Source organism: Rhynchophorus ferrugineus, unplaced genomic scaffold (genome assembly GCF_030347505.1).
Source record: "Rhynchophorus ferrugineus isolate W39M unplaced genomic scaffold, kcgeb_rfMv2 rfM6, whole genome shotgun sequence".
NCBI lineage: Eukaryota > Metazoa > Arthropoda > Insecta > Coleoptera > Curculionidae > Rhynchophorus > Rhynchophorus ferrugineus.
This window is the reverse complement of record NW_027472585.1, coordinates 36,754,651-36,778,417: the sequence shown is the minus strand read 5'-3', so window position 1 is coordinate 36,778,417 and position 23,767 is coordinate 36,754,651. Positions and strand designations below refer to the sequence as shown.

Here is a 23,767-nt window from a genome sequence, read left to right as displayed (position 1 = left end):
TGGGCTTCGAATTGCTTCATCATCCACCGTATTCTCTAGGTCTGATCCCCAGCGATTATTTCCTGTTCTCAGATCTCAAAGAATGCTCGCTGGGAAGAAATTTTCGTCGAATGAAGAGGTGATCGCCGAAACTGAGGCCTATTTTGAAGCAAAAGACAAATCGTACTACAAAAATGGTATCGAAAAGTCGGAGGGTCGCTATAATTAGTGTCATAATCACCCTTGAAGGGAATTATGTTGAATAAAAAAAACTAATTTTGCCAAAAAAATGTGTTTTACTATGGTAGGCCGGGGACTTTTGAATTGACCTGTTACACATATTAATATTAATAAAAAAAACTTTTTAACCGACTTTAATTATGGTGATTTGAAAAACATTATTTTATTATACCTTGTTACGTCTGGCACATAATTTAAAACAATCCTGTTTGATTAAATTCTAATAAATTCAAATTGTTTATTAAAAATAGGTTGAACATTAGAGTTATTCCAGTACAATGAACTAATAATGTATGTGGACTGCATAAGGTACCTAGAGAAAAAAACACCTATATAAAACATTTATCTGCATATTTTAACTCTTACTAATATAAAAGAAACATTAAAACTCGTGATAAGGCTCCATTCGTCAATGTTATCGTACTGCTCGTACTTTTATGGTTTTGAAAAGATAGCTCGTCTGGTTTTCCAAAGTCATAATGGATTTGATTCAGTGCTTTAGTATATAATACTATTAAATTATTGGAATTTTTTTTCTTTTACCACAATTAAAATTTACAAAATCTATCCAATATTTACAATATCATCAATAAATAATGTAGTAATAGTTTCTTTTTAACCGACTTCGAAAAAGGATGAGGTTCTATGTTCGGTTATATATATATATATATATATATATATATATATATATATATATATTAATTATATAGTAAAATAAATAATAAAGTCTCCTTTTTACAAACGAGAGTTTATCTGGACTGGACCTACAGTTTAACGTGGGCTCCAAACCACGGTCCTCGGCATTAAGCCTACCGACTGGCGAGGGAACAACTTAGAAATCATCCCAGATCTTACCCAGCCTGGTTACTGGCTTCACTGGCATCATTTTCTTTGACGGATTTTATACTCTTGGCTAGGACAATCACAAACATAATAAATTTACGACCATGTCCCAGCAGGATTCGAACCCGCTACTGTCGCAGCAGTAGGTGGACCGTTCTGTCGCCTTTACCACTGCGCCAACCAAGCCCGCTTCACTAATTTTGACGCTGATAAAATACATGTAAACACCTAATGTACAACAACTACGGTGTACAAAGAGTAAGCTTCAATATATTGTATACTTCATGAGTACCAACTCACACATTATTTTAGTGATATTGACATTGTTTCATCAAATACTCTTTCATCTCTTTTTAGAATTTTTACTTTTTTCTGAGTGTTTAACTGTAAATATTTGCAGGGTTTTTTTCTGTCGGAAAACAGGTTTTTTCAACATTAAATCCAATTTACGTCCTCACAAGCGATTGTTGGTCTTCGTCGTCCCTTTCAAACGTTTCGACACAAAGGGTTCCGTAAACACGAAGGAATCGGTCGTCGAACACGGTATTTTCGTCCGTTTACGGCGATCTTTGACGACAACCGCCGGTGGTAGTTCAAATAAAAGGAGCGTTTTTAACGCCTTGAATAAATTTTCGACTAATGTCGCCGCGGAACGATGTTTATCGTGTCGCCCTAACATGGATATGGAAGAGATGGAAACGCGAGATACATAATGACGAGTATCATTTTCGGTTACTTATGTCATAAGGTGTTTTTGATTTATTTCTGGTAAATTTTTAAAAAAGGTATTTGTAAATTACATTTAAGCATCAAAAAGCAGTTTATAAGGTGAATGAGGGGTTGAATAAAAATCCCAGGTAACCCGTTTTTTTTTAATTAGTTCTAGTTAACGATTTAAAAGTTCTACTCGAAATATTCAACATTTAATGAACTAAAAAGCATAAATGAGAAGTGAACAGGTATTGAACGCAATCTTTTATATTGCTTGCGATCTGTTTTACTTATGGGAAGTCCAATAGTAATCGCTCATCATGCCTTCGTCCGAAAGTCCTTGGTGTCGTCGTTCGTATCGCTCAAGTTTTGTAGGAAAAAATCAAGATTTGAATGCAAAATGATCTTGTGATAATTTTTTAATAAAATATCGATTACGTACTGAGAAAGTTCTAAACAACACTTTGGAACGATGTTGCTGCATCAGGCGTTAAACATTTTATAAAATGTACATGTTAGATCCGACAAATATTCCTTACTTAGTACATTGCTGCTTCTGGCTTCGACACTGATGATACATCAGGATATTTATACTGTGATCTTTATCGAACAAAACTAGGAATCATCTACATGATTTTTGTATTCTCTCCATTTTCACTTAGTGACCACTTATACGGCTATGTTCTACTCGCATTACAAGACAATTTCGGTACCCATAGTTTGTCAGTGCCACAGCAAAATCAAAGTGTTGTAGATAGACTTTAGGCATTTGTCTTATTTTTTCCACGTTTACCGAACATATAACGTAACAAAACTTTGAATCGACTTTGCAACGTTGTCTCTACATTTTTACAAGTTGCGAAGTACAATCACAGCACAAGTAGTAATATCTTCCGACTAACCAGTATAGTTGTTTTATTTTGGTTCTAATGTGTTTTGCTTTTTGTCTAACGTGATGCTTCCAATTTAATCTACCGTCAAGATGGATTCCAAGGTATTTTGCTGATTCTGCTTGAGGAATCGGGCATCCATTGAGTGATATAATTAAGTTTTTATTATTTCGCCTTAATGCAAAATTAACGTGGACAGATTTGGAGCTATTAAGTTGAATTTTCCAATCTTTGTAAATTTTGTTGACTGCCACTTGCACTTTTTCTATTGCCCTAGGCAGAGACATATCTTTTGCCATAATAACTGTGTCATCAGCAAAGGTTCCAAGAAGTGTTTCTTTTGTTGTCGGAATGTCAGCAGTGTAGAGCAGATACAGGAGAGGTCCTAAGACGCTACCTTGTGGAACTCCAGCCGAGATATTTTTAAATGTCGAGAACGCCATTTCGTGCGATACTCTAAATTTTCTTCCGAATAAATATGACTCCAGCAATTGACAATAGTTACGCGGTAACAGTTTGCTCATCTTACAGATTAATCCCAAATGCCAAACCCGATCAAAAGCTTTTTTTAGTTATTGAAAATCTTTAGTTTTTAGGTTTTATTTAAATTGTATTATACTATTTATATTTATTATGCTGTGTTGTTTAAAAATAGCAATTAATATATTAAAACACCATAAAACATTTGTGGTGTTATTATTCCATTCCTTATTACACATCCACAGAACATTCAGTATATAAGTAATCCTACTTCTCTCCTTGTATTTACTGCAATCCTGCTCCAAGCATTTATCTCCGTCCTTTCCTATCTCACATTTTATACAGACAAGAATACGTACATCTTCGTCTGACATCACGAATGGGAAAAAAAGTCGAACCGTGCATTTGACTGAAAATAGTAATTACTATTTTCAATCGCTATTTTTTGACTATCGACTGTTTTGCCACTATCGACTGTTTCGACTGTTTTCAGTCGATAGTTCCCAACGCTAGTATTAAGCTAAGTTGTATGTATATAGTAGAATATAAAATATGTGTAGTAGATAGGTTAAATAAGTTTTTTTTATTTAGTTATTACAATGATTATTATGTACATATTTTATTTCAAAACTTTTTTTTGTGTTAAAAATCTAAGTTTGATTGTTTTTACATTTTTTGAAGTTATTATTTTTTTGAAGTCGCTTCAATTTTTTTGCTAAAAATATTTAATTTTTCTCTTTTTGGTGTTAGATATTTACTCAATAAATTACGCAGTTATTTTCTTTAATATTACAATGGGTAGGCCCAGTAAGGTGTAGCCCGTATGAGGAATAAGGAAACAATGATTGAAAATAAGGTACGCTTTAGGCCCCGGGGTCCGCTATCTCGTCTAGATGAAATGTTCCAAACAAACTAGAACAAAAAAAGCTGCTGCACCCATTGGTAATCAAACCCGCGACCTCTGCGTATAAGCTTAATGCCCTAATCGTTATACTATAGAAACAGTTGCCTGGGATATTTCTACATATGGTCTATATCATATGGTTAGTGCTTGAAAAGCAAACTGGATTGCTTTTACACTGAACTACTTCCGATTTTACGTTACATCAGCTCAGCAGTAACATCATACACAAATATCTGATTATTTTAGATAAAAATATATGTGAAAACTTTATACGTGCCTTTGAAATTTGAGATTTTCACTCTTTTTCCCCCCTTCCCCCATCAGATCCTGACTTGGTTCCAACGGGGCCACCTCGGACGTGCACTCTTTCGAATAAAAAAAGAACTTTGAAAATCTGTCCATAAGTGACGGAAAAATCGGCGAACATATAATAAGTAGTGAAATCATTCGTACCGAAACAGTCGATAGTAAAAGGTGTCAGTAACTATACAGTTGACTCTCATTTTCACTCGATAGTTTCCAACGCTATATTGCACCACTTGTCTCAATTCCTGTATAGCCTCACAAAATAAAAACATCAAAAAAGAACCTGCAGTAAATATCAATTGTGTAAATAAAACATAAGGCCTTATTCTTTCTCAATAAATGCCCAATTCTTAAGAGATTTAAAAAAAAGCAGTTTATATATCCAGCATAAGTTAAATTTAATGAAGTCTAGTTAAAGGGGCCTATATGTGTGTGTGTTCATCAAACGTGAAATGATGCAAATCTGTAAAACTGATAAGTGTCTTTTGATACGGTCCTTTGCCATTCACTTAACGCAACAAAAGGAACAAAAAGTCCTTTATTCCGCCATGGGTCTGAACCGAAACTTCTAGGAAAGACTGATAAAGGTTAAAAGGTTACAAAAGCTCGCCGAGACCGATTACCATTCGGCCAGATGATGCCGGTTTCTTGGGGGACATGAATAGTTCGGTGCCAACAAACAGTTCATTGTCTCATTTTTAATTAATGGTCGCAATTATTGGCCATTATGGGCCTGATAAAAACCAGACATCATTGTATGAAAAAATTACCACTAATAATAAATCAACAGAGTTTGTTTTGATGTTTCAGCGTCAACTAACATAAGGACGTTATAAGTATTCTTATATCTTTGATAAACAAACAATTATCTTTAACCGACTTCGAAAAAGGAGGAGGTTCTATGTTCGGCTGTATATTTTTTTTAATGTATGTTCGCCGATTTCTCCGTCGATTGTAGATTGCCAAAATACAAAAATATTAATATAATTTTGTGACATATACAAAAAATTAAATTACCAACAAAACAAATCTAAATTAATTTGGCTACTACACTACTAAACTGCTAAAAAATCAGATAGCAAAACTAATTACTGTTTGGGTTCGGCACCGACTTCAAAAAGTGATCAGCTAAGTAGTAGTTAAAATAATATTGTAAATAGATAAATAGGTTTAGGTAGGTATTAAGCTAAATTGTGTTTACATAGTAAAATATAAAATACGTGTTGTAGATAGGTTAAATAAGGCTTTTGTTTATTTTTATTTAGTTATTACAGTCGGTTCAATTTATTTGTTAAAAATATTTTTATATTAAAATTTTTTATTTCAATTCGCCAATATTTTTTTATGTAATGTTACATAAAAAAATGTGTGTGTATAAACTTTCATAATGATTTAATTATGCATTTTAAGAAATTTAGTATAAACGGGCTATTTGTTTATCTAAAACGTAAGTTATCGTCCTTCTATTCAGCCAGACGTGTGCCATTGATTATTATATATGGTAATCTGAAGGAGCAATATCTGGGTAATCCGGTGGGTCAGGGGGATGTACCATTTTAGTTTTCAAAATGCAGCTCAACTAGGGTTTGTTTTTCATATGGTAGCCAAAGTTAACCTTTCTAAACAACCCCCAAGGATTTTAGTCTGTGAAAAGTGGCCGGTTGAGTAACCTTCAATGAGTAGGCTAGTTCTATTGATCATTGCGAAAACCACAATAAACAGTTATTCTTTCAGAATGTGGGTGTTTATTTATGAGTCTTTAGAAATAAAATGAGCTTTATTAGAGAAGATGATGGTCTAATGCTGCGATTGGGTAAAGCTATTTCGGATATCTCTGATTATGGATGTATTATAGATTATATTAAATTAATAGTAATTTTAAATCTGTTATAGCTCAGTAGAATTACTTGATTAAGAGTGTATATTTACATATAACTTACAACAGTGCACCTTTCCCAAGAAGTTATATCAAACAATTAAAAAAAGTCCTTGACCTATCCTTTGGTTTCCCTATAATATCCATTGGAACCAGTCGTTTTCATAGTACAAAACCGGCTGTAAGATAAGTGTACTTTACTGTTTTATAAAATCGTCGAAATGTCATAATACCTTTACAATAGACGTTGATAAGGTAACCTTTAGCACCTGCTATGACCTTTGTCAAAAAAAACACTCTCTTGTATTTTATAATGGCGACATTTATGAATAAAGCTGATCAAAATATGGTAATATAGGCCGAAAAAATCTATAATCTTAGAAAATCAAATCTGCAGTTTTACTTTATTTTGTTTCGTATATAAATATTATTGAATTGAGTATCCAAATTATTGTTATGACAAGAACTGCACAATATTAGTTTGCGCCGGCTTGGTGGCGCAGTGGTAAAGGCGATGGGACGGTCCTCCTACTGTTGCGATAGCCGCGGGTTCGAGTCGTCGTAAATTTATATTTGTGATTGTTTAAAATGTGTTAAATGTGCAAGAGTGTAAAATATTAGTTTGCCAGCAACTTGTCTTAAGATATTTCAACCCCATTAAATATATCAATAATCAGTTGAAGATATAACACGCATTTTTTGACTTTTTTTACTCATTGGATTAATATGTATTAAAAAAAAGACTATTAAATAGAGAAAATTCTTAGACAATAAAATCATTTCCAATGGCACGAAACTGTGTGTCTAAGCTTCATTGACGTAATACATTAAAATTGTTTTCAAGAATTGCAGTAGTGCATAATCAATTTATTTATAGAAAGGGTTTCAGAATAGCAAGAAATATAAGTAAAACATTATTTTATTGATTAATAAAAATATTTACATATATTTATTAATCAATAAAATATTTTTAACACTAAAATTACTCACTAAAAAGTAAAAACTAAATTAAATTTAAATAAAAATTTTAAATTAAAATAAAATATGTACATATTAATCGTTGTAATAAATAAATAAAAACCTTATTTAATCTATCTACTACACGTATATTATATTCTACTACATACACCCAATTTAGCTTAATACCTACCTAAACCTATTTCTCTATTTACAATATTATTTTAACTACTACCAATTGATCACGTTAAAATCGGTTCCGAGCAACAAATTAGATTGTGTTGTTCGTAATTTAATTTTGTGTTAATGTCACAAAATTATAATATTATTTTTGTATTGTTTGAGTTTGGCAATGACTGATCAGTTGGTAGTAGTTAAAATAATATTGTAAATAGATAAATAGGTTTAGGTGGGTATTAAGCTAAATTGAATTTCTCTTTATGATTGCTATTTGTTCTAACATATGACTCGTGACCTTATGAAGATACCAAAAAATAGACCGATTTGGGGATAACCCCAAAAGATACATCGTTCTTTTAAAATGGAATCCGTAAGTTTGAAAAAAATTCTTTAATACTAACTCGTAGGTCTAATAATTAAATTATGTGGGAATACATCCATCAAATACTAAATCATTGTAGTTAGTAACTAATTGTAATATTTGTGCCATGTGCTTTTAAAATTAAAAAAAGATAATCAATGACTAAAAAATCCATACGGTTTAAACGGGACCAAATATACGTGAAATACAAAAAACACACTAGTAGTTCGTTTACTCGAACACAAATTAGATGAAGAAAAATCGGTTTTATTACCGTATCTCGGATAAAGTGAAATACATCCTCATTAGCGAGCCATTATCAAAAAAGCAGTAACGTTCCGTAAGGGAAAATGTAATGAATACCATTCGAAACGAGAGGGACGGAGTAAGAGAGAGGGGGGAAAGAGAAAGAACGAAGGATTTTTACTGAATTCGCTCTCCGGCTTGCACATTACCGACAGAACGCGTCGAGTACCAGCGGATGTAATGCGAAAAAAAGTTTTATTGCATAATAAGACGTAAAAATCCAACGACGATAAAAAGTCCCACGTTTTATGGGTAATAATTACCACCCAGTTAATAAAAAAATATTGATTTTCGCTTTTTTTTCTTCTTAGTTTATTCCGTATAAATGCAAATGATATAATAAGTCTCGGAATAGGCGTTACGGTCGTATATCTTGAACAACATTTTTTTTATTACTCTTCGTGAGTCCACAATCTGCCCTATTGGCAATAAGTATTTCTTATGTCTATATTATATATACAGGGCATGTAGAAAATCACTTCATTAAGCAATCTTCTGTATAAAATATTATTTTAATTAATTAGTCTTATTCTAAAGCTTATTCTAAAGTCTACATATGTCCAGTAATCAGATCAGGTGGTGTTAAATGTTTTAGTCTACGCACTTCACTATCACGTCGCATATTTAGCTGATTAGCGAGTACATTGGGAAGCACTGACATTATTTCGAAGTACTTCACACAAACACGTTGAATTACATTCGTTATAGGTTCTAAAGGAATATGGCGTTGTATGACTTTATTTGAAATATAGTACAGAGCATCAACAATGGCACGCAACACCTTATTTTGGAACCGTTGAATGATGGATATATTAGATTTGCTAGCGGTACCCCATAGTTGGATTCCATGTGCCCAAATGGGTTTGAGTATAGACTCATACAACAATACCTTGTTATCTAATAATAACTTGGATTTGCGCCCGATGAGCCAATAGATTTGATATAATTTTAGTTCCAGTTGTTTCCGTTTAGAGGTATGTGCTTCTTCCAGGTTAGGCGTCGATCCAAGTGCATACCAAGATATTTAACATGCTCTGCTTGGGGGAGTTGACGATGATTGATATTCGCTGGTGGACATGTTCGCAGGGTAAACGTTATATGCGTGGATTTTGTTTCATTGGCTTTAATGCGCCATGTCTTCAACCATAATTGTATTTGCTCCAGGTGGGTTTGTAGGTTTATTGATGCTGTGACTGGATCTTCATGGGATGCTAAGATTGCTGTGTCGTCTGCGTATGTTGCCACAGTAGTTATTTTTGTGGTGGGTAGATCAGCCGTATACAGAAGATACAGTACTGGACCCAGTACACTACCTTGCGGAACTCTTAACCTGCAAGCCCGTATGCCATACTTTGTCAAAAGCCTGAGATATGTCTAGTAAAGCAGCCGAACAATATCTTTTGGCATTTAGGTCAGCGTTTATTTTGTTTACAAGTTTATGCACTTGTTCTATAGTCCCATGCTTATTGCGAAAGCCTAACTGATGTTCTGGGATAATTTTTCTTTTTTCTATTATATCGTTTAGCTTTTTTATGTATGATTTCTCGAAAACTTTCGAGATTATCGGTAATAAACTTATAGGTCGGTAGGAGGTCACATCTTCTAGAATTTTTCCTGGAATCATTAATATTTTAGCTACTTTCCAGATACTAGGGAAGTAATTAATTCGTAGCATAGCATTAAATATAAATGTTAATAATAAAAATGTTAATAACATGAAAAATGATGGCCTGGTTTTCAGGGGGTTGATTTACAACCTCCAGATTTTGAACCACTTGACCGCATGATCGAGCTGCTCTGAAATGTTCTTGAAATTGTTCATTGGAACTTTTTTTCTTCCATATCATTTGACAACTGGGACAAGAATAAAGCATTTAGGTACTCATATAAAGAAAAATTGTCTCTGAGGCGACAAAAACGCAAAAATTGTTACGGGCAAAAATATAATCATTAATCAAATATATAATCATACCGTTCTAGCTTGATATCTTGTCGAATATTGATGGAAATTTGATACTTTAATAACTCAATCCTTCATCTTGCCAGAAAGATGGCAGGTATTTATGACATAACATGGGCAGACGTGAATGGTACTTTGAAATAAGATCAATTTATAAACTACTACTATAGACAAAAAGTAAGCATAATAATACATTTTTAGCAACAAGACAAACTTTCAACAACTTTTTTTACGCCTTTTTTTGGATGTTTGCATTTGAGACAAATGTACTGAATCCAAAAGAGATTATTTTTACAAGTTCAAACAAGTCCCAGAAGTTTGTGAACAATAGCTGACATTATTATGATCCCAAAACCAGGAAAACCACCAACTGAAGTAAAATCCTACAGACCTATTTCACTGCTACCGGCCACAGCTAAGGTAGTTGAAAAAATTATACAAAGAATAAATCTAATACCTACGCATCAGTTTGGTTTGGATAAATAAATATTCAACACAAATTAGATTAATGACGAAGCCTACTCTGCAATAAATAAAGCTAAAACAGGTATATCACAGGGTAGTGTAGGGGGCCAATTATTTACCTACTTTTTACATGTCATATGCAACAAATGGAAATTAATCGTTCACCAACCAGTTATATATTACAACGGACAACTAATAATATAAACAACTGGACCTAGACATGGGAAATAAAAGTTAACGAAAGAAACTAAGTGCATATTGAGATTACATATAATTAAACTGCGATTATATACATCATCTGTATACTTAACAGGTAAATTGAAAATTCCTCGGCCTACCATAGTAAAACACATTTTTTTGCAAAATTAGTGTTTTTTATTCACATAATTCCCTTCAAGGGTGATACACTGATTATAACGACCCTTCAACTTTTCGATACCATTTTTGTTGTACGTTTTGTCCTTTACTTCAAAATAGGCCTCAGTTTCGGCGATTACCTCTTCATTCGACGAACATTTCTTCCCAGCGAGCATCCTTTTGAAATCTGAGAACAAGAAATAGTCGCTGACGGCCAGATCTGGAGAATACGGTGGATGAGGAAGCAATTCGAAGCCCAATTCATGGACTTTTGCCATCGTTTTCACCGACTTGTGACACGGTGTATTGTCTTGGTGAATCAGCACTTTCTTTTTCTTCAAATGTTTCCGCCGTTTTTCTGCGATTTCGCCCTTTAAACGGTCCAATAACACTATGTAGTAGTCGCTGTTGATGGTCCTTCCTAGGTAGTCAATGAAAATTATTCTATGCGCATCCCAAAATACAGATACCATAACCTTGCCAGCCGACTGTTGCCTTTTCCCACGCTTTGGAGCTCCATGTTTCATCCATTGTCATATATCGACGCAAATGTTTGCAATTGCTCGGGTTTATTACGCTCGATCATCTTCAAACATTGCTCCGAACCATCAACTCGTCGTTGTTTTTGGTCAAAAGTGAGCAAGTGCGGCACCCACTTTGCACAGAGCTTTTTCATACCGAAATATTCGTAAATGATATGATACACGTTCAGTTGATATCTTTAGAGTGTCTACTATTTCATTCAATTTCAATTTACAATCATTCAAAATCATTTTGTGGATTTTTTTAATGTTTTCGTTGGTAACAACCTCTTTTGGGCGTCCACTGCATTCACCGTCTTCGGTGCTCATTTCACCACGTCTACTTAGCATACCAATCCTTGATGGTTGGTTTTCCTGGGGCAGTGCCCGGAAACTCGGCATCAAGCATCAAGTTTTTGCTTCAACTATATTTTTCCCTTCAAGAAGCAATATTTTTTCAACACGCGAAATTCCTTTTTATCCATTTTTTTCACAATAACAAAAGTTGTTTCACTCAAAATGCTACAATTCACAAACTAATGATCCGACAGCTGTCAAATTTATACACGCATCTTTTGAGGGTTAGGGCTAACTAAAAAAAAGCTTAAATTTAATTCTAGTGGCGCTATCTATGTGTCAGGCCGGGGACTTTTCGATTGACCTGTTATCGTACTCGTATAGAAAACAACTCGCACAGAAACAACATTAAATATCTTAGGATGAATCTTGATGCAAAACTCCATTGAAAAGATCATTTTAATAGGAACTGGATTGGAAACATAGAAAATGCATTGGTTATTTGGAAAAAAATCTCAATTGTCCGTACATAATACAAGCTGCATAATACAGGCTGTTGTACAAGCATATTCCAAAAACTGACATGGACCTATGGAATCCAGTTATGTTTCGCGAAAAGTAACATAACTAAAATATACATTATATTTTTATTGCCAAATTTGCAAACACTTGAGCATAATACAGCAGACACACAGACTCCAAAGAATCAAACACTTGATCTCGTAATGCTGTGAAGTATATTTAACGGAAAAAAGTAGTGTTAATCACACACATAAACATTGTTATTATAAGATGTAATCATATAAAAATAACTACCCATCATTAAACCTCACTGTTGGTCATAGACCTGACATGGCCTGTAACATGATGGTTTTCAACAATGATCTGTGTTTTCTATATATCATTTCTAAATCTAGTACTCAACTTTTAATCCTATTAATTAAATTCTAATTCTAATTCTATAAAAGTATTTACTAACGTAAATAGTTTACATGGTCTCCTATAAAACATAGTAGTAGTCCTTCGGTTTAAACAAGTTTCATTAAAACGAAACATTTCATGCCACAGTTTTGATAAGAAGTAAATTAGTATAATACATACCTCTTCGCTTAGTCTAAAAGTTAACTTAACAACGTCGGTAATTAGTAATTTCGTTATCAACCCCCTGGAACGCATAAAACAAGAGAAAGTTAACATTAAAAAGACATTTAACCAGTTCGGCCTGATTATATTTATCTGTTAAAAACGGGGAAGCTTATCCAGTTCACCTCTACCCGCTTTCATTTTTATTCAGGGAGCCTTGCACCAGCACGGCTGACTCACCCCAATTAGTGCTAATGACTGGTGCCGAATAACGAACGCCGTCTTGAGGACATCCCGTCAATGATTCGTGGAAATATATATATTAATACATACGAAATATACTAATTAAAAAATTACAAACCCCAAAAAAGGAGTTTTACTCGTCTGGCCAAACACAAAACTGAATAAGCAGGAACGAGGGGTGGATTTGTGGGAGTGAAGGGGTGTGTAGTTACCCTATCGCAGGTTTTGTTCTGGAGATATCGCTTACACCCTATCAGACCGAAGGGCTAGGACTGGGGTTAAGCGTAGACTAACAGAATTATTCTTGAAGTTTGCCCGAATACGAATGTTTTTGCGTATTGAGTTACAGTCGTTGCCGTTTAATTGGTTACATGCCTCCTTACTGGATCGTTTTTCATTTGTTTGACTCTAGATTTAGTTTACGTACATATATTTGCATTGATCAACGATGTCTTGTTATGTGATTTACATCTTTTGATGACTATTCCTTGTAAAAGGCAGGTTACGAAATGTTCATTTTAGCACATTTTTATTTAGTTTAAGGATAACTCTATTAAATATGTCGGACGTTATACCAAATTTTGGGTGGACTGGCCTCAGTTAGCGCTGAAACTGATTATTGACTGAGATTATTACTGAGATTGATTATTACTCAGAAAAAAAAAAGAAAAAACATGTTTTATAATATTTTCTCATCTTTCTGGCAAGATGTGGATACCAAAATCAATGTTGGTTTGGCAACGAGCAGTCGAATAAGATTTGTAGATCACCAGTTTTAGATTGCTAAACCAACAATTGGAAGATGAGGAGAGCATCACTATAAGTTTCTAAAATGGTTTGATAGGTTTCGGCAGATTTGTTCAAATCAAACAACAAAAATAAAAAAAAATGAAAATGCGAATAAATTAAGTGATCTTTACAAGAAATAACCCAATATTACTAAATAAAAAATGTTAGTTTATATCGAGAAATGTCAAAACCTTCAAATTTAACACAGGTTAAGTTGTTATGCCAAATGCAGTTTGTAGACATCCAAAATTCGTTTTAAACTCTTATCCTAGTTGCTCACTGATACGTCGGAACATGTAACTGTGTCAGTCTAAAAAAATCGATTTGTGTTGGTACTGTTGCCAAATGTCTACAAAATGTTTCAAAACATTAGTGATAATAATTAGAGGTTACAAACCAACAAAGATTATAAATCAAAATTCTAAGTTAATGTGGCAACATTGCGACGTGCTAAACGACGTCATAAATTTTAATGACGTGCATTGACTATTTTATTGGATGGACTATTTTGAACACACAGGTTTCGTATACAATCTCGAAATTCATGAGTATATTAGTTCTAGATATCTTAAATAAACTTTTCTTTACCTTCGTAGCTTATACAAGCCATTGTTCCTTTCTTTTGAAATATCCTATCAAATCTTGGTCCAGGAGGTATCTTCTTTGAAACTTAAAAACGCTTTTTGGCCCCCTTAATATAGTGGGTTTCGAAGTCTTCTTTGATATGGTAACTGTTTTGAAGCCATATTCTCTAGAAGAACGAATTGTCTTGTGGTTGAAGATTGCCAATTGTATTGTACATCATCTTGTGATAGTGGTTCTACATCTGGCAACTGTTTTACGGTACCATTTTCCCAAAGTATTATGACTATCTTGAATGGCATGTTCTCGCCAAGCAATTTGCTCAATGTTTTATTTTTTGTACATGATAGTGCGATGATGATTCTCATTATCTTCCAAGTTCTCATTTTTTCAAGTTGCCAGCTTGAAATCTAACATTTTGTACTAGGTCATCAACTGGTTGGAAATGTTGATCATCTCATAGACCTTTCTATCACTGCACAGGATAAGAAATCCGCCTCAAAGTTAACCTCGAAACTGAATAATTGTTAATACAAATAAATGTCTCTTTTACAGAAACAGTCGGCCTATTTCCCAACACAGTAGATTCGAATTAAAGAAAAGAAGAATGGTGATTAAGAAGGTGGAACCCTCAGACAACGGTATATACAAATGTGCGGCCAGAAACGCAGCTGGTGTGAGAAACAGCACCAAAAGTTTCGCACTCCGAGTTGTTGGTACGTAAATGATCAGAAAGAAATGTTACTTATACCTAACTTTTTATTGAAACGCAGGAGAAAATTTTCCCCAAATTCAAGTAGTACCCAATGATGTTATAGTCAAGGAAGGAGGCGCCGCCTACTTCGAGTGCTCCTATAAAAGCGATAAACAACCGAACTGGCGTTTTAACGGCGACGAAAAACCAAACGAAAGGTAAACGCTAACATTACTTAAACTAATCTAAATACACCGTCGCAATTATTTTAGGGTGGTACTACATCCGAACGGATCAATGAGGATTGACAGCGTGCAAAAATCTGATGAAGGAACCTACGATTGTATCGGTAACAAAGATGTTCCTGAACACTCACAAATCTACACTGCCAATTTAAGAGTGGCCTGTAAGTCGGTACCGGTGATATAACGAACGCCATATTAACACCGAATGTAGTTTTAGAACAGTTTACTTCAAAATCCTTTGAGCCAATGCTTCCTGAAGATGGAGACAAGGCCGTTGCTGAAGGCGCTTACTTCCAACTGACTTGTCTAGAGCCAAAAGCTTTGCCTTACGCCAAAAAATGGTGGGAGAATCCTGCTGGTCATACCGTAAGTTTGTTAGCATACAGTAATCTTCACCAATTCCACCCACATTTTTGCTGCTATAGCTGTGATAGGGCTGTTTCTCTTGTAAAAATGATGCAGACATCATTAATATGTTGACACACTATACCTTTAATATTATCTTCAGGACACTGGCAATTATCTAAACTTAAACATATTTTTCATTTGTAGGGTGAAAAGAGCAATATTTATCCACATTAAAAAAACTCTAAAATACTATTTTAACTTAAACGCAGAGGATCATTTAACAGGTCAATTGAAAAGTCCCCGATCTGACCCATAGATAGCGCTACTAGAATTAAATCCATGTTTTTTTAGTTAGCCCTAACCCTCAAAATATGCGTGTATAAATTTGATAGCTGTTGGATCATTAGTTTGTGAATTATAGCATTTTGAATTTTGTGAAAAAAAATTGATAAAAAGTAATTTCGAGTGTTAATAAGATATTTCTTTTTGAAGGGATAAAATACAGTTGAAGCAAAAACTTCATGTCGAGTTTTCGAACACTGCCCCAGGATGATCAACCATCAAGGATTGGAATGCTAAGTTTAGACGTGGTGAAATGAGCACCGAAAATGGTGAAATTAAAATGACATGACAAAAAAATCCACAAAATGATTTTGAATGACCGTAAATTGAACCTGAATGAAATAGCAGACACTCTAAAGATACCAACTGAACGTGTACATCATATCATTCACGAATATTTGGGTATGAGAAAGTTCTGTGCAAAGTGGGTGCCGCGCGAACTCACTTTTGACCAAAAACAATGACGAGTTGATGATTTGGAGCAGTGTTTGAAGTTGATCAAGAGTAATAAACCCGAGTTTTTGCGTCGATGTGTGACAATGGATGAAACATGGCTCCATCATTTCACTCCGAAGTCCAATCGACAGTCATCCGAGTAGACTGCACACGATGAACGCGCTCCAAAGCGTGGGAAAACGCAACAGTCGGCTGGCAAGGTTATGGTGGTGGTGTCTGTAATTTTCATTGACTACTTTGAAAAAGGAAGGACCATCAACCGCGACTACTACATAGCGTTATTGGACCGTTTGAAGGACGAAATCGCCAAAAAACGGCCGCATTTGAAGAAAAAGAAAGTGTTGCTTCACCAAGAGAATGCATCTTGTCAAAAATCCATGAATAGGGCTTCGAAATGCTTCGTCGTCCACCGTATTCTCCAGATCTGGCTTCCAGCGACTATTTCCTGTTCTCATATCTCAAAAGAATGCTCGCTGGGAAGACATTTTCGTCGAATGAAGACGAAGCTGAAGCCTATTTTGAAGCAAAGGACAAATCGTACTACAAAAATGGTATCGAAAAGTTGGAGGGTCGCTATAATCAGTGTATCACCCTTGAAGGGAATTATGTTGAATAAAAAAAATTGTTAAAACAATGTATTTTTCAATTGACCTGTTAAATTATAAGATTTTACCTTTAATTCGGACTTTACACGCATATTGTGTGCTGCTAATTTTCTCCGTTAAGTCATAAATAATTATAAAAACTAATCCAGGAATAATGTAAACATAGATTTTGAAAAAATACTACCTATCCACTACTCTCATAAACAACAACTCGTGGGCACTAAGCAGTGAAATAATAGTCAGGAATACAAGAAATTTAAAAATATTTGAGAGTGCCCAAGAGTATGGAATTAGTGAAGATTACTGTATCCTAAGTTTGTTTTCTCCAGTTTTTGGAGCTACAAAATGATGACATATCTATTCGCAGATATCGGACAGGGGAGAAATATATGTCGACGATGGTAGACTTATTATAAACAACGTCACGTTATCAGACGCCGGAAGATATACGTGCATTGCAGAAAACATGGCTGGGAAAACAACAAAATTTGTAAATATTGTAGTGACCAGTAAGTTTTGCGCGCATCAACATCGGCCGATAATAAATGAATAATGTTTTTGTCATCTTCCAATAGCTTTACCGGAATTATTACAAGGGCCTTCTAGCATCACAGTTGACGAAAATGACAAGTCTGTACTGACCTGCCTCTACAACACGTCTTATGAGAAACATACAATAGTGCGATGGAGAAAGGATGGGAAATTGTTAAAGGTTAGTTCGGCGAATGATGCTTTAAACCGTTTTAGCTAAACAATAATTTTCAGCATGATTACAACGAGCCAAGCTCGATTCACCAAAGAATTCGTATATTCAAGCACAACGGCACTCTCGTTATCCACTCCACACAAACAGCAGACAGAGGAGAATATATATGCGAGGTTATAACAGAAGGATTTGAACCAGTCCCTTCAGAACCTGCCACAATCTCGGTTATCGGTAATTTATTTCTAATATTTTCTATATTTTTTTTAGACGTAAATCTAATTTCATCCCTGATATAAAGTTGTTTTTGCTGAGTAAAATTACACCATCTTGTATTGTCAGACAGTCCTTAGAATAAAGTGTTTTGTATGCACGAGGCAGACCTCTTAACCTTCCAGTTCAGACTAATTATTTTCGTAAAAAAAGGGGTTGTCTTGACGAGAACATCTGCCCCTTATAACACTCTTGTGTTAGCAAAATGGGTATCTTTTAGAAACCATGTTTTATTAATTTTTCTATAAAATACAGTAAATTTAATTCATTATATTAGCGTAAATATATAACTAAATATATTTATAATAGTAAAAAAAAAGTAAGTTTGGGGCACTATATTATAATATTGTACCCAGTACCGCCCCTATCTCCATAATTTTAATAATTGAAAGTTTAAATGCTCTGAAGCCTAATGTACTACACTTCTAAAAAGTCCTTGATACATCTAGGACTGTAACCGAACAGTATTTTTTTAGGTTTTAAATTTTTATTTGGTTTATCAACTCTATGCGTTTGTTCTATTCTAGCTTTCTAAAACTCAAAATATTAACCAAAATTTCGCCCACACAACCTATTGAGTTATTTAGTGTTAGATCTATATCAGTTATAAATATAATAGCGTCATTTCTTATCCAACACAAAACTTATTGAAAAATCCATTATATCTGGTATAAAACACAAACCTGACTTCTTCATTTTTCAGAACAACTTCGTTTCGTTCCCCCACCGGTCAACAAAAAATTGGAATTAGATCGGGCGGCCAAAATTCACTGTAAAGCCCAGGGCACACCACCTCCACTCATTCACTGGGAAAAAGGCGGACTATCTTCCGAAAATTTCCCAGCTCATATTACCGATATGAACGGAACCCTACACTTCACCAAAGTAGCACCAGAAGATAAGGGCAAGTACACTTGCATTGCCTCCAATAGTCAGGGCACTATTAATGTCTCAATCACCATAGATGTAGTGGGTAAGTTATTCATCCCTATATACGAACATATGTATAGTAAAACGATAGTAAACGAAAATATTTGTATAAATTAGTCGCGCCCAGATTCATTGTTCCACCAAAAACACCCATTGAAGTCAACGAAGGCGAATCCCTGATGATTGATTGTATAGCTGAAGGCGATCCTGAACCTACAGTTCAGTGGGACAAAAATTCTAGTATGAATGATTTTGATTTGACCAGGTATAGTTAGATACTTGAATAAGCACCATTCGATTTTTATCATGCCCAATTTGTTATAATGAAGGTTTAAATTACTGCCCAATGGTACTCTGTACATCTCTGAGGTCTATAAGGATGACGAAAACAAATATGGATGCACAGCTGGTAGCAGCGCAGGTCTAAATAGAAAAGAAATACAACTTATTGTTCATGGTATGGTTTTGAAAAACACTCTTTATTTAAATTTATTATATTAAATAATAAAACAGGTCGAGATGGGTATCCAACAGGTGCAGATGGAGATTCCACTGTTACTAAGGCTGTCTTGATAACCATGTCAGTCGCCGGTGCTTACATCGTTCTAGTTATAGGGCTGATGATTTGGTGCAGGTTTCGACGGCGTTCCAGAAAACTACCCATTGCCGATGGTAAATGATTAGATAAACATTAAATTCGAATTAATTTTGCTACTATTTTCAGAAAAATTAGAAAATGGAGAAATGGAACACCAAGAACTAAAAGCCAATGAAAATGGCACTGCTCCAGGATCATCAAAAGTTACGGTAAATGGCATAGAGTCCCACAAAGAGGGACAGAAGAGTGATGGTGCTGAGACCTGTAACTCACAGGGATCAAACCAGTCCAAAAAATCAAAAACTAGTTATGACAAGTAAGTGCAATTATCACGCCGCTATATTCACAAAATTACTAAACACCGCATCTGTTTTAGATTGGCTTTAAGTAGAACATTGCTCAAAGACTTAACGCTCATTGGTCGCGGTGAATTTGGGGATATATTAGTAGCTAAAATATCTCAGAGCCATGTATCAATGCTTATCGCCGACAAACGTTCTTCGGGAACCTCGAATAAAACAGAGAAATCCGACGATAAACCCCAGGAAGACAAAGAAATATCTTGCCTTGTTAAAGTACTATCACAAACAAAAGAAGAAGCATCACTAGCCGAGTTTAAAAGAGAAATTGATATGTTCAGCAAACTGTCGCATGACAATATTACAAAACTTCTGGGCCTATGTAGAGAAGAAGAACCCCACTATCTCATTATGGAACATACTGATTGGGTAAGTTCTTAATTATTTCTATCATTGGCAATTTCATATTATTGATATATTTATAGGGAGACTTGAAAAAATTCCTTGTTGCTACCAAAAGTGGAACTCCCCCTCCACTGACAATCCCACAATGCCTTGCCATAATTCATCAATTAGCCAGGGGAATGGATCACTTGGCTAGCAACAGAATGGTTCACAAGGATCTAGCAGCGAGGAATTGTTTGGTCACTTCTAATTTGATGGTTAAAATTGGCATGCCAAAATTGTCACGAGATCCATACAGTCAGGAATATTGCAAACATGTTAATCAGGTAATTCTCCACATAGATAATAAGTTAATACCAATTGATAACTAATATATTCACATTTCAGATTATTCCATTGAGATGGCTACCTTACGAAGCTGTGTATGAAGATGAATACTCTACGAAGAGCGACGCTTACTCATTCGGCGTGGTTATTTGGGAGGTGTTTTCGCAAGGAGAGTTGCCCCAGTCGAAAATTAACGATAACACATTTTTAACGAAGCTCAAAGAGAAGAAACTCGAATGGAAAGCGCATGAATCGACTCCAGAGACTTTAGGAAAGATTCAGGTAAATATTACACTAACTTCTAGTGGAGTTATTGATTGGGTTTCATATCAAATTTTCCAATCCAATGACATACGACACTGTAGCCAAAAGCGACAATCGTAATTTTAAAAGATCGTTTCTACCTAACCGAAATTCACTTTCTTGTGTATTTTATCTGGCTCATTGGCGAATAACTAACATTATTCCGTTATAGGAGTTATGTTTGGACTTGAACCCCCAAAATCGCCCGGTCTTCTCCCAACTCTCCAAGGACATCAGCGAGATCTTGAAATCACTGTAAATATATTTTATGAACGAACTAAGTCAGATCGGTTGAGTTACGCATATTGAATTTATTACATGTATATCATATAATATATATAAAGTGGGGCAATCGTTTCACTATATATAAAAGTTTCTTTTTTACTCAACTATAAAAAAAATGCAAATAAATTATGTATTACTAGATTTTAAGGAAAAATAACGAATTATTTAATAATTAAATAGTCTCTACAGCATTTATAATTGTAAGCTTAAGAGTGAATTTAACATGTTAATGGGAAAGCTAAATGAATTTTGTGTGAATGTTCTAAAAAAACCGTAACGTATGAATTTCTTCATAAACTCATATCTAGCTCTTAAAGACTTGCCAATATATTATCGTCGAATTTAAGATTTTCTTTTGTATAGTTTTATTTCGACTGATCTCACGATTTGTTTTGATTTTTTTTTGTTTCTGAACTGTGCTTCCAAAAAGCTCCAGTTTGTTTCATACCAAAGGCATTGAAAAAACCGTAACGAATTATTCCAATTTAAGACTGATCGACATATCACACTCAAAAAAAACACGCATTTGCTGCATTAATTAACTTAAAAACCATAAATACATAACCTAACATGTTTACATCTTTATTGGCCTAACGGTGTGTAGCAATATTTTTTATTTTTTGCACAGTTTTTGGGAGGTTCACAAGACTTAACTTTAATTATTAACGTGATTTATTAAACATTGTATATATACTTTCTAGTTTTTTATTTACAAGTAGTACTATCACAAAATGATTCAATTTATTAAACTGATGTCATTTATTAAGACCTAAACTTAATTATCAACACTTATATTTTGTTCTGTTTACTCTTAGACTTTTCCATCATATATATAAACCTAATTAAAATATCGTTTGAAACTCTTTTATATTATACTATGGAACATTTCAACGGAAAATATATAGGTTTTTATTTCTCTTTTCGTTTGTAAAGCATATCATTAAGATTTAGATTTTTAAGTTTCTGTATATTATGATGTGTAGAGCCACTGAACACTGCCAAAATACTCTAAAAATTAACTCCATATGTTGAGACTGAGAAAAATTACTGACACATTTTTATGAACATAACTTTTATATGTTTTTTTTAATAAATATTAAAAACTAAATAAGATAAGTTAGACCTGATATTATCGTGTGACGCTTTCGGTTTGAATAAACTTCCCAGATCCTTCAACATGAAACAATTGAAAACAATATAACTTGAAAAACAATTGAATTGTGTTATTCGTGAAAGGATTTTTGAAGTAAACGGTTTTCGACCTATTTGTGAAATTTCATTGGGAATTATGATTAAATGCGCTCATAATTTGGCACTGTGTATATCTTTATTATGTATAAAAATAGTTTAACGAATATTGTACATTTTTTAAGCCAAAAGTTAGAAATGTATAATGAGCGGTGATTATATTTTCACAATTTTGAAACAAAAAATGCATATACTTTTTTTTCTAAAATATTGTTTACTGCGTACTTTAAGCTAAGCCAACTATATTTATGAGCAAACCAAGTGGTAGTAATAATCTTAACGAGTTCGAATAAATTGATTAAATTAATTGTTAAGACTATTACTAATATTTTACATAATGCCCACAAAGGAGTAGCACATACATAAGAATTTAATTGTATATGGTTAGTAATATTATTAGAAGACGAGGAAGTATGTAGTAGTTAGTAAGTCAAATTCAATTAATCAATATTATTATTTTATTTATCTCCTTCACCTAAGGAAACATACTTAATGTTAATAGTACAATTTTCCTGATTTACTGTATCTGATTTTGTGTGTTTTTAACTTATATAAGATTAATGTTTCACTAATATAATCTATTTTGTTTTATTTCTTAATCACATTGTATCATAAAAGGAGAATAGAATTTGCATAGTCGAATTTAAAGAGAGCAAAAATGCATTCATTGATCTGTCCAATATATTGAAAAATGATTAGATGATAGTGATAAATTGTTACTTTAGTAGTATAGCCTGGTACTGTAGCTTTTATAATTTAATTAGAATTGTAGTGGACGCCTTTTTATAATGTTCTTGCGTAATCATCCTTATTGTGATATGTATTCTAAATTATAATTATGGAAATAAATGTGGTATTTAAGATATTGTTTTTATTCCTAATCAACATGCAAAATTCATCATTCACTTAGCTATTCATTAAACAATTTGCAAAGATATATTCACACTTTATTGGCTGTGAATGTGTGTCAAAAGATTTATAGAAATCATTTGAGACATTGTGGCTCGAGCATTTTTCACGATATGGTTCGGATTAAAAGAATGAATGAATAAATGACCAAAATATTTACAACTAACCGATTATCTACTGCTGTAAACCTCAAATGCATCCATTTAAAGAAGGTGCTGGAGCTTTGGCTTATCTAAGCTCGCAATCAATTTGCCAAATTCTCCTACTGTTATTCAAAGGCGGTCCTATAAGTGCTTATCTCACTGGCGCCACTATTGCAAGAGAAATTTACTATCGTGTAATATATTCTGTGTTAAAAATTGCTTTAACGAGTTTCAACGTGGTTGCACGTCGATTTTTGATGAGCCACGCCCCGATGCCCCGAAAACGGAGGAGTATAACATAACAAAAATCCATCAAATTTTGGT

The 23,767-nt window shown here is 33.9% G+C and overlaps 1 protein-coding gene across 2 annotated transcripts in view; it reads left to right on the top strand.

The window, feature by feature from the left end:
* The window catches only part of LOC143199054 (tyrosine-protein kinase-like otk), a 142,036-nt gene extending 118,784 nt beyond the window's left edge, over positions 1-23,252 (top strand). Inside the window, exons 5-20 of one of the 2 annotated variants that reach the window (XM_076408786.1) lie at positions 14,886-15,046; positions 15,104-15,242; positions 15,297-15,430; positions 15,481-15,635; positions 17,388-17,529; positions 17,596-17,732; positions 17,786-17,957; positions 18,700-18,969; positions 19,044-19,191; positions 19,256-19,383; positions 19,440-19,598; positions 19,660-19,840; positions 19,901-20,252; positions 20,309-20,554; positions 20,616-20,837; positions 21,031-23,252. In XM_076408786.1, coding sequence (XP_076264901.1) covers positions 14,886-15,046; positions 15,104-15,242; positions 15,297-15,430; positions 15,481-15,635; positions 17,388-17,529; positions 17,596-17,732; positions 17,786-17,957; positions 18,700-18,969; positions 19,044-19,191; positions 19,256-19,383; positions 19,440-19,598; positions 19,660-19,840; positions 19,901-20,252; positions 20,309-20,554; positions 20,616-20,837; positions 21,031-21,117 — 2,833 coding nt within the window. In that variant the 3' untranslated portion in view covers positions 21,118-23,252. Of the gene's footprint in view, positions 1-14,885; positions 15,047-15,103; positions 15,243-15,296; positions 15,431-15,480; positions 15,636-17,387; positions 17,530-17,595; positions 17,733-17,785; positions 17,958-18,699; positions 18,970-19,043; positions 19,192-19,255; positions 19,384-19,439; positions 19,599-19,650; positions 19,841-19,900; positions 20,253-20,308; positions 20,555-20,615; positions 20,838-21,030 lie in introns of both variants that reach the window. The other variant, XM_076408785.1, reaches the window with a different exon arrangement.
* The last annotated feature ends 515 nt before the right edge of the window (positions 23,253-23,767 follow it).